Source organism: Microcaecilia unicolor, chromosome 3 (assembly GCF_901765095.1).
Source record: "Microcaecilia unicolor chromosome 3, aMicUni1.1, whole genome shotgun sequence".
NCBI lineage: Eukaryota > Metazoa > Chordata > Amphibia > Gymnophiona > Siphonopidae > Microcaecilia > Microcaecilia unicolor.
In genome coordinates, this window is record NC_044033.1 from 197,555,067 (window position 1) to 197,567,520 (window position 12,454).

At 41.2% G+C, this 12,454-nt stretch overlaps 1 protein-coding gene across 1 annotated transcript in view; it reads right to left on the reverse strand.

Annotated features, from left to right (window-relative positions):
- The window catches only part of LDLR (low density lipoprotein receptor), a 31,133-nt gene extending 22,232 nt beyond the window's left edge, over positions 1–8,901 (reverse strand). Inside the window, exon 1 of the mRNA XM_030197014.1 lies at positions 8,634–8,901. Coding sequence (XP_030052874.1) covers positions 8,634–8,712 — 79 coding nt within the window. The 5' untranslated portion in view covers positions 8,713–8,901. The remainder of the gene's footprint in view (positions 1–8,633) is intronic.
- Between the last annotated feature and the right edge of the window lie 3,553 nt (positions 8,902–12,454).

Here is a 12,454-nt window from a genome sequence, read left to right on the forward strand (position 1 = left end):
AGGAATAGTCTGGAATTTGGCAGCTTAGATTTAATGCTAAAAAAATGCAGGGTCATGCATTTGGGCTGCAAAAGCCTGAGGGAACGGTAAAGTAGGGGTGAAGAACTTTTGTGCATGAAAGAAGAGCAGGACTTGGGTGTGATCTCATGTGATGTTTTCATGGTGGCCAAACAGGTAGAAAAGGTGACAGCTCAAGCTAGAAGCGTGCTTGGGTGCACAGGGAGAAGAATGGCCAGTAGGAAAAAGGAGGTGATGATGTCCCTGTATAAGACTCTGGTTAGACCTATTGTGTACAATTCTGGAGATGCACCTTCAAAAAGATATAAACAGGATGGAGTTGGTCCAGAGGCAGCTACTAAAATGGTCAGTGGTCTTCGTCATAAAGATAGAGACATTTAAATATCCCTGTTATATAAATACACAGGAGGCGAGTCTCTTTCAGTTGAAAGGAAGGTCTGGAACGAGGGGTCATAGGATGGATGAAGGTGAAAGGGATAGACTCAGAAGTAACTTCTTCATGGAAAGGATGGTGAATTCGTGGAATGGCTTCCCGGTGGAAGTGGTGGAGATGAAAACAGTATCTGAATTCAAGATAGCTTGGACAAGTGCATAGGATCTCTAAGGGAGTGGATAGGGAGAATAGATGGCATGGATGGGCAGGCTATATTTTTCTCTGTTTCTATGCAAGTGACACATTAAAGAATTGCACTTTATACATAAATATTAAACTTTATTTTGTATATACCCAATGAGGGTAATTTTAAAAAGCTATTTACCTGGGTAAATAGGATATTTGCATTCTCCCTGTGCATAAATGTACAGGCTGATGGTTCTTTTGAGTTTGTGTGGCTGTTAGTACTATTGCTTTGCTTTGACTGCTGCTGTCCTTTGATGCCTCCCTTGAAGCTGCTGCCCTAGGTGGCTACTTAGTCTTGCCTAGTGGTTGGGGCAGGGCCTTTTCCTCAGTCCCCCTGCAGTGGAAAGAGGGCACTGCTGGCCCCAACCTGGTACCTTTTATTTCTTTATACATTCTTGTATCCCACTATTTTCCATAAACAAGTTTCAATTCAAAGTGGCTTACAATTTGACAGTTACACTTTTACAGTTTTACAGTTAGGTGAAGTTTAAATTAGAAGGTGTTCTTAGTCATATAGATAGTAAGTGATGCTTCTTTTGGCCTTGGGTATTGAGTTCCACCATTTGGAGCCTAGATAGATAAATCCAGCTATGTAGATGGCTCTGTAGATTGTGTTTCTGCAGTTTGGTAGGTAACATCATCTGCGTATATGAATGGGTTGGTTTGAAGCCCATTTGTTCCAGATTTTTTCCAAGTGGGGCCATTATAATATTGAACAATGTAGGTGAAAATGCATAACCTTACAGCACTAGACAACAATCTAAAAACAAGCTACATCCATTAAGGAAGAAATCATTTATTCATTATTCTCAGTACTTGGAAAAGCAAGAAATTAGGAATGAGGCAGAGGAGGGAATTTCACTTTTCATTTGCCAGTGGAACAGTAATGTCTTATTTAAGTTGCTGAGTGCTCCTGGAAGTGTTGTGGTAACCACAATCTCATTGCTATGAGTACAGAACCTCCTATAATCTGCTAACACACACTCTTTTCATTGCTAAAGACATCGCAACTTAAAACATAAACATTAAACAAAATTAGAAACACATCCCTGTGGGATTTCATGCTCGGAGGAGTGTTTTCTGCTCTAAAATTTATGATGTTATTCTGTAAATCAAGAAGAGCTAAGGTTCAGTTTTAACGGTCCTTAACCAATAAAATAAGTAAGCGGTTACCATTCTCTTGATGTAGCCCTGAAAAGCTACTGCAGTTAAATAGATCACTAGCCCTCAATTACCTTGGGATTTACAATCCTGTCTCAGTTTTTTTGTTCCTATTTCATTTGACAAAATGTGTTTGAACCAAAGTGATGTGCAGTATCTAGATTAGACACAGTAAGAAAAGACACCTATTATACCAAGGAAACACACAGAGAAAAATAATGCACACATTTAAAAACAAAACAAAAAATGGTGAGATATGAGGTGTTTCTTACAAAAGTACATAAATTAACAGGTAGACATACCAGTATGTTTGAGCTGGGTTCACTGAAATAGCAAAAGGCACTCAAGACACAAATCACATCTCTAATAATATAGAACGTTTGGAAATGGATCTGCTAAGTTCTATCTCTCATCACAGAAACATAGCAGATAACAGCCAAATGGCCCATCCACAGCAATAATAAGGGGCTCAGGAGTATCCCCTTTAGTGACATGTATACTGGGTAGGACTAGGAGGTGACTTAAGGAGGAGTCAGCATCACACCACTAGCTCAAGGTCCCAGACCCAGCCCTGCTGTGACTCAGCCGGATGCACAGGGTGGGGAACCTTGCACTGACTCTGACTTTTTATTTGTGTGTGTGTGTGATCATTTCAAATACAACCAGAAGATAGGTGTGTTGCAAAAAAGGAGTTATATTGATGTATTAACACAACATCCTTCAATAGAAAGGAGATATTTCAATTGTTTTATGCCAATTGTATACATCATTCAGGAGAAAAGCGATAGCAACAAAATACATCAAATGAGACACATTTAAAGGAAAACTCCTGGAACAATTTCCATTTGAAAATCTGGAGCTAAAACCAAGGCACCCACCCTCCACAAGATCCAGAAGCAGTTGTAAGGGCGCCCTCCTTCTTTCTTGGGCCTCCCTGCACTGCAGAGACTGCTTGGGCAGTATTTATGCGGTTAAAACTTTGTTCATTTCCCTCTGAGTAATAAATGGGATAAGACACAAAGGCCATGGCCCCATCAACTTTCATAGCACTAGCAACTAGGAAACTTGGGGGATAGGGGCAGAGATAGCTTTGCTTGCCCCTCAAAAAAGGTATTCCACTGCCCTTATAGTACTCTAGAACAAAATTGTACTGGATATGAGCCCATCAACAAGTGACTAATTCCAATTCTCTGATTTGTACTGGGAAGAGGTGAATTTACAGGCACTGTTTAAAAAAAAAAACAGCTCTGGTGAGAGAATTATTTTTGACACCTCTTCACTGTGCTGGTGAAATGTTCTACGTGACTAATAGAAAAATTAGTTACATTTGGGTCTGATTTACACAGAGAAGTTAAAATGACTTGAGAGTATAAATTCTGTTGATCAAATAACCCTGGTAAAAAAAAAAAAAGAGGGATAGAAAAGATTATTTTGAAGTTTCAAATGTGCTACAACCCTGCATCTTAATATGAAAAAAGAAATTAGGGGAATTTCCTGAGAGCCCCATGTCTTCTTGAATTAATCTGGTACTCTTTGATCACACTTCCTGCAAATGTTTTTTTTTTTGGTCAGGATAGATCAGAAAACATTTTTTAAGCGTAAGTTTAATGACTCACATTTTAGGTCTGTTAAAAAGAAGAATGCAACCTACAGACATTGCACATAAAGCATGAGGCACAAAACCCAACACTTTCAACTACTGAGAAACAATTAAAGCTGTTAGCAAATGCTATGTCTCCTTACTCTAAAAGCTGTAATACATTACAACACCTTGAGTGGCCCAATATACCAATACGTCAGTTATATGGTCAAGGTTAGGGATACGATTTGATAATGCAATGCTTGAGTCACTGAAGATGTCTTCACATTTTGTGCAAAAAAAAAAAAAAACCACAGCCCACACCAAACCAAACAATCATGAAAGAACAAAAGTCCTATACTGATCAGGAATAAGGTGTTTCCCAGTGATTAATATATTCATTTTCCACTAGTCACCTTACCAAGCATGAAGAAACCTCACAAAATAGAAGCTTTCCATGCAGTACTTCAGGTATGTGGGGAATGGTTTGGGCATATATGATTTTAAAACAGAAAACACTTTTTCTAAGCTTTAAAAGCGCCAAACCCCTCTAAGAAAAACTGCACTGGCTACCAATCAATGAACACATTGCTTTCAAAATCTGCACCCTGGTCCATAAAATTATCTACGGAGATGTCCTGAAATACATGACAGACCTCATAGACCTACCAACAAGAAACACAATCGGATCATCACGAACATACCTAAATCTCCACTACCCAAGCTGCAAAGGACTCAAATACAAATCAACTTATGCATCCAGTTTCTCCTACATAAGCACACAAATGTGGAACACACTACCAAATGCTGTGAAAACAACGTACGACTACCTAAACTTCCGGAAATCACTAAAAACCAACCTGTTCAAAAAGGCATACCCCAGCGACCCAACTTAAGTGCCTATACATAACTCTTCCTTTATATAATTCCCAATGTGTCTCTAACACATGAACCTTATTTGACTACATCAACTCTTTGTATTTGTTTCTCTACTGTAGATGTCATACAACTCTACGGTACAATGTAAGCCACATTGAGCCTGCAAATAGGTGGGAAAATGTGGGATACAAATGTAACAAATAATAATAATAATAATAATAAAAAGGGGCACCTATCATCTCAATGGTGATAATGTGTGCGGTATTGTTCAAGATTTCCTTATCTTTACTGGCACTTGGTTAGTGATAAAATTCCAGGAAGGCTGCAGGAGAGACAATACTGCATAATTTGACCATGCTAATAGATATATGGATCGCAGCCTTGACCATTTATTTATTTTACATATTTATTAGAATTTATATACTGCCTATCTGAACAAAACAAATCACCCAATGTGGTGTACAGCAAGAATAAGTTGAACATAAGCACAGATAATTACAAAAGCAGTACAAGTATTTGAATAACAATGTAAGGCATAATATGCTACTTAAATTGACAACACAATACGCAATAAAATATTTTAATAGACTTCATAAGTTTTAAGCAAAAGTGGTACACATACACTTATAAGATAGAATAATAGGAGAAAATAAGGGGACTAATTTAAAGAAACTTGTATGTGAAGTCAGAAAGGTGCACGAATATAATCTCATTTGGCTCTATAGCATTAGTTTGAATATTTAACTTTAAAGATGATGTTTCTCAACATATCCTTGCTGTGCTTATCAGACTAACCCATTGTGATCACCCCCTTTATCACAGTAACTAAAGTAGCTGAGGAGTGGAAAGCCCAAACTTAATACTGCCATACAATTAAAAGATAGGCCATGTGTAGAAAAAAAAAGAAAAAGAAAGAACTACCCCAGAAAGCTTGTGGAATGGTCAAGAGGTTGGCAACTACAATTTAATGCCACCCCCCCCCCCCCTCCACACACACACACACAAAATTGAGTCATTATTGCACAGAAATTTAAGGGCAGAACAATATATGGTGGGAGTAAAGGGGTAGGAATGAGATATTGATATCTAATTATCTCAAGGGAGCAGAAGAGTGTACTAAGGCCAGAACCACTGCCAAAAAACCACAGCATCCTGGGCAAAGGCCACATTCTGTGCCGTTTCCCACATGGGCCGGTATTGGCCAGCTGGGGGAATGAATAGGCATGTATAAGAAGCAACAGTTTGTCACAGGGCTGGTTCTGCAGTAGCAGATAAGTGGTCGCTTCTCATATTCAATTGTGGATATTCATTTAATTGTTTTGGTCTCTTACTTATCTTTAATTGAAAAGATTTTGAATAAAGTTTAATTCAGAAACTGTGGTTAATGTAAGTGTTAAGGTAGAGACAGTGGAGGCAAGCCATTGACCACAAGACATAGGGCTGGGATTTGAAACAGCTGGGGCTGTAAGTGATCCAATGACCTGTCACACGTGAATGTTTGATGTCTTCCTGTCATTCCTTTTTATAATTCATATATTTGTCATGTTGCCTTTTTCTGCTTTCTCTTTTGCAGTTTCTATTTTAGGCGATTTTTCCCTTTTTCTATTTTTGTTTTATGTATAGGAGCAGGGCAGAAGATATAGATGAGAACCAGGCCAGTGCAACCTTGTGCAATAGTGCAGGTTGCCCAGCCACATCAATAACTCAGTATAAGGTGGTGGCCAGCACCAGGATGTTAGAAAGTATAGAAGGTAAAAAAGGTGGTGGTGATAATGTCTCTCCATGCAGGGTGCTGGTCAGCCCTCAACTGAAGTACTGTGTTCAACTCTTGAAGCCATAACTGATACCAAAGTATATTGACAGGCTGGAGGCAATCCAGAGAAAGGCTAGCCAGGTTGGGCCACATCAATACCAAAAACCCTGTGAGATAAGGTTCAAGAACCTAACTCTGGCTACCCCTGAAAAGAGATATTCAGATACCTCAAAGGTATGAATAATGCATAAAAAAAGAAAGACTTTCATTTTTTTATTGCAGTTTATGCATTTTGATTAAATTGTAAAGGTTTGGGTTAAACTTTGGAATAAAGAAGAGGGAACCTAACTCTGGCTATCTCTGAGGAGACATTCAGATACCTCAAATGTATGAATAAAACATTAAAAAAATATATACTTTCATTTTTTATTGCAGTTTATACATTTTTATTAAACTGTAAAGGTTTGGGTTAAACATTGGTATAAGGAGATTAAGAACCTAACTCTGGCTACCTCTGAGGAGATAGTCAGATACCTCAAATGTATGAATAAAGCATTAAAAAATGAAAGACTTTCATTTTTTAATAGTAGTTCATGCATTTTGATGTTAAACTGTAACATTTTGGTCTAAGGAAGAAGGTATATAAATAGAACATAACATTTTAAAAAGTCAAGGGACAAACATGGGGAAGCAACTGCTTGCCCTGGGATTTGTAACAGGGAATTTTGCCCATTTGGGTTTCTGTCAGGTACTTGTGACCTGGCTTGACAACTGGAAGGAGGATACTGGACTAGATGGACTATTGGTCTGACCCAGTATGGCTACTCTAATGTTCTTATGTTATGTAAGTCATAATTGAGTGTGAGCTCAGGAATAACATAAAGAAATATTTCTTCCTGAAAAGGGTGATAAGTTTACTCTGAATAGCAACATTTTCAAAATGATTTGGGGTGCCCAAATGACAAATTAAATTATCCCTCCTTGGGAAAAGGAGTTAGGGTGCTCAGCATCCACAGAGCTGGTTCCTATGCTGTCAGTGAATGGCTGCAGGTCAGAATTATAACATAACTACTACTACTATTACTTATCTTTTCTATAGCGCTACTAGACGTACCAGCGCTGTACACTTGAACATGAAGATAGTCCCTGCTCGACAGAGCTTACAATCTAACTCAAGAAAGGCTGAGAGAATGAAAATTGTGTTTTTGTTAAGGAACCAGGGTAACAATGAAGGCCATTTCCTTGCAAAAAGGGCATGGTGTGACAGGACGTGAAGGGGCTGCAGCACCTCAACTCCACATGAGCATCTGAGGAAAATTACAACAAGGTACAAGGCATGAGGCTGCCTGCAACTAGGCAGGAAACTAGACGCAAAGGGCAGAGGGAGAAGCTCGAGCGCGTCCAACCCCAGCCAGGCAGGGCTCGAGCCTCGCACAGCCCTCATCAGCGCTCGCACGGGAGGAGGCAGATTCCAGCCCCACCTGCTCCATCCGTCATTCTTCCCAGCCCACGCCCTGTCTCGCGCGACCGCTCGCATTGGTCGTTGGGCAGGGCCTACCGATCTCCAGTTTTTACGACTGACCAATGGGAGCCGGCCTCGTGCGCGGCGCTGATCGCGCGCCGCGCGCCCATTCATATTAGTGGCAGGCAGCTCGAGGAAGAGTGAGGGGTGGTGGTGGAGGGTTAGGTCAGGTCTCGTTGCCCTCAGGAGCTTATTACGTTTAGTAACATTATAAAAATAATAATAAAGTCCAAGATTAACTCTACTTCCAGAGTGAAATAAAAGGGAGGAGGTACAGAAGTGCCAGTCAAATCCTCCCCTTACCCAAGAAGAGAGACTTTCCCTTAAAAAAAGTGACAATTGGTAATACGTTCCTCTTAAGTATGGCTGTTCAAAACTTTATTTTTAACTTTAATCCTTTGCAGCTGTCTAAGAGGGGCTTCCCATCTCCTCAGGGAAAGATGTGGCAGGGTGACCCCCACAAGCAGTTGGCTAAACAGTATAAATAAAGAATAAATGACATTTAGATGATGATAGTCTGTAGGCCATAAAGAGGGACTGCAGGTGCCTGACAGAAATCCAGGGCAAACACATTTCAGGGCCACCATTCTTGCCTAAAATCACAATTTAAAAGCATGCCCTACCCATAGGAGCCAACTTTTTTTTTAATTATTGGGGGTGCTAAGCCCAATGAAAATAACCCCTCCCTGGACACATCAAGGAATTTTCTCAATATTGTGGGTCGGCTCCTGTGGCCGTACCCTTCCCAGTCCCCCAGAGTGTCAAACATAATGGCAAAAAGTGAAACCTTGGTTCTATTTAAAAGCACCCCTTACCCTTCCCAGTCCTTCCAGAACATCAAAGATTAATGGCAAAAAGTGAAACCTTGGCTCTATGTAAAAGCATTACTTACCCTTCCCAGTCCCCCAGAACATCAAAGATTGTAATGGCAAAAAGTGAAACCTTGGCTGTATTTACCCACCCTGCCATAGAATGTAACCTTTCTTTCTTGCTTTCCACTGATAAAACACACACACAATAGATATGCACATACAAATATAGAAGAAAAAAAAAGAAAAACAGAAAATCTTGCAAAAGGACAAATACAGAAATCTGAGTTTACCTGATGTGGCAGCAGCCAGTAGTAGGTGTAGAGATAGTATAGAGATCAGCAGGCATGCTGGATACTCTGCAGCCCTCATAGTACCTTGCTGCTTCTTTTCCTTCCACTGGATGCCTTTATTATTAGTATTATTTAGAGGGTTGCAACTGGTGCCCTACTACTGCCAAAGCTACAGACCAACAGATGTAACCTTGTTGAATGGACTGGATGGATACTGCTGGCTACTCGCTCCTTGTAAATGCACATAGGGCTGGGGCTCTTTGCAGCATTTCAATGTGCTTCCCTTTCCAGCTGTGGGAGGGATTTAAAGTGGTGTGATTTTCAAACATCCCCCCAGCCCTCAGTAGCAAAGGAGGAGCATTGAACGCATGATGTGACATAAGCAGCCTTGGCCCAAGCTGACTGCACTGTAGCCCAGCCCAATGGCCTGCTGGAAGCACGCCCTCCTTTCAACCTGCCTGCCTCTCCTGTCATTTGCAGCCTTTCCTTTAGCTTAGCACCTTCCCCTGAGTGGGGTTGGGCCAGCCTTTCGGCAAGACTTGGTGGTCTCCTAGGGCAGCTGCTTTTGGGGGGAGAGCTGCAGTCAAAGTAAAGCAATAGACCTTGCATAAACTTAAAGAACTGTCTATGTGAACTTTTACCCGCAGGAAGGGTGCCCTCATTATTTGTGTGTGCTTTTTGTTCTAGATGTTTTGTGCTCAGTGTGTTTTTCTTTTTGAGACCATTTTGGAAAAAAAATATCCAAAAGAAAAACAACAACAACAACAAAACAGCCATAGGGATGTCAAGGGGCCATCATTCTTAGTAGACTGGACACACAGACATCCCAGCTGAGCAGTGGGGCTGTCTAGAGGGCACTGCAGTGGTCATCACATAAAGGTGCCAGGTATACATCTCGCCATAACCCCTTTATATTGTATGCTGAGCACTCCAGAAACAGAAAAACCTACTGTCCCTCACTGTACACCACTACAAAAACCTTCAAGTTTGCAGGTGTCACCTATATGTAGGTACAATAGGTATTTAGTGGGTTTTGGAGGGCTCATACATTCCACCACAAGTGTACCAGTTAGAGTGGGATACAGACCTGGGTCCCCTTCTCTACAGTCCACTGCACTGTTCTTTACAGAAGAAGATGTAAGAGATCTCTACCTGTAATCAACAAGACAAATAACAATACACAAAGGAAGTAGGAATGTAGGAAGGCTAGACAAATCTCAGGATCAATAAAGTTAAATATTTATTGCTCTGGTGTATATATAAATAGAATAAACATAAAATCACTACATATAAATCAATGTATGTAAAGCAATACACAATAAAATAATAGTGCTTAAAAATTGGCATTTCACAATAAATGTAAAGTCAGTGCTCTAGACTCGACACAGCACCGTGTTTCGGCATATAATGTGCCTGCCTCAGGAGTCTGACAATGAGTAAATACTGTCAAATGGTAATGCTGGGGGAAAAAAGCAAAACGGTCTTTAAAAAGACCGTAAATACATGAACTGATGCACTATGTGACCACCGAAGGTATCAAAAATACAAAAAAAACAAGTACTCCAAATGCGTGAGATGTAGAGTGGGTTTCAAGGATAATGATGCAGAGGAACTGAAAGAAATCTTGGTGAACCTGAAAGCCAAATCGACAAATTAAAGAGTAGTAAATCACCTGGACCAGATGCCATATACCCTAGGGTACTGAAAGAACTCAAACATGAAATTGCTGATCTGATCTGATGTTAGTGATCTGTAACCTGTCATTAAAATCATCCATAGTACCTGAAGATTGGAGGGTGAGCAGTGCAATGCTGATTTTTAAAAAGGGTTCCAGGGGTGATCTAGGAAATTACAGACCAGTAAGCCTGACATCAGTGCCAGGCAAAATAGTGGAAATTATTATAAACAATAAAATTACTGAACACGTAGATAACATGGTTTAATGGGATAGAGTCAGCATGGATTCAGCCAAGGAAAATCTTGCCTCACCCATTTGCTTCATTTCTTTGAAGGTGTAAATAAACATGTTGATAAAGGTGAGCCGGTTGATGTAGTTTCAGAAAGCTTTTGACAAAGTTCCTCATGAGAGACTCCTGAGAAAATTAAAGAGTCATGGGATAGGAGGCAATGTTCTGTTGTGTATTAGGAATTGGTTATTGGACAGAAGACAGAGAATAGGGTTAAATGGCCACTTTTCTCAATGGAGGAGGGTGAATAGTGGAGTGTCACAGGAATCTGTATTGGGACCGGTGCTATTTAACATACTGTATTTATAAATGATATGGAAATCAGAAGGACAAGTGAGGCAATTAAATTTGCAGATGACACAAAACTATTCAAAGCTTTTAAAACACATGCGGACTGTGAAATGTTGCAGGAAGACCTTAGGAAACTGGAAGACTGGGCATCTAAATGGCAGATGAAATTTAATGTGGACGAATGCAAAGTGATGCATATTTGGAAGAATAATTCAAATCATAGTTACCTGATGCTAGGGCCCACCTTAGGAGTCAGCACACAAGAAAAAGATCTAGGTGCCATTGTAGACAATACGCTGAAATCTTCGGTCCAGTGTGCGGCAGCTAAAAAAATTAAACAGGATGCTAGGAATCATTAGGAAAGGGATGGTAAATAAGACCAAGAACACTATCCAGCTTATTTTCGAAAGAGAAAAACGCCTATAGTGCGACCTAAATCAGGAGATAGACGTTTGTCTCGCAAAGGCGCCCAAATTGGTATAATCGAAAGCCGATTTTGGGCATTTCCAACTGCACTCCATCGCGGAAACGAATAAAGTTGACGGGGGGGGGGGGGGTGTCGGAGGTGTGGTGGAGGTGGAACTGAGGCATGGTTATCAGCCGAGGAGAGATGGGCGTCTTTAGCTGATAATCAAAAAAAAAGGCTTTTTTACCGTGATTTTGGGTCACTTTTTTTGGACCCTTGTTTTTCACGAACAAGTCCCAAAAAAGTGCCCCAACAGCCCAGATGACCAATGGAGGGAATCGGGGATGACCTCCCCGGACTCCCCCAGTGGTCACTAACCCCCTCCCACCAAAAAAAAACCCGACTTTAAAAACTTTTTTCCCAGCCTGTATGCCAGCCTCAAATGCCATACCCACCTCCATGACAGCAGAATGTGTTCGATCCTGTCACAGCCTTTCCCTGGGTCAGATGTGGCTCTCGGGCGCAGTACAGGGTCACATCGGCATTGCATTGTGGTGGGTGTAGGGTATTGGGCTCCGTGATTTCATTAGCTTGTGTTACAGTCTCACAATGTTGGTAGTTGGTAGGCTCTTCTCCCATGGTGCTTTTCCCCCTGCCTACTAGGTCAGAGTGTGCCCTGTTATGTTTCCTGTTGTAGTCCATGCGGTCGTGGCCATTTTTGTAAGCCAGTTTTAGTTCCCTTTCCTGTGTTAGCCACGTTAGACAACGTAGTTCTTCCCTTGAATGTGGCTGAATGAGGGCATTGTACAGCATTCTGCCAGTTCTGACCTACTGCTCATCTCAGTACCAGGGAGACTCGTTGCCAGTGGGGCACAACCTCTGATCTGCAGTTAACTGTGAGTAAAGGCGGTTATTCCAATAAAGGACGTTTTTGTAGAGATTAGTCTTCAGGTGTCAACTGGTGTGCCAAGGTTATATAGCAGTAACCAGTCCTAGAGGCCTGCGTGTATGCAGGTCCCTGGAGCACTTTTAGTGGGTACCGCAGTGCACTTCAGCCAGGTGGCCCCAGGCCCAACCCCCCCCCCCCCCCACCTGTAACACTTGTGCTGGTAAATGGGAGGCCTCCAAAACCCACTGTACCCACATGTAGGTGCCCC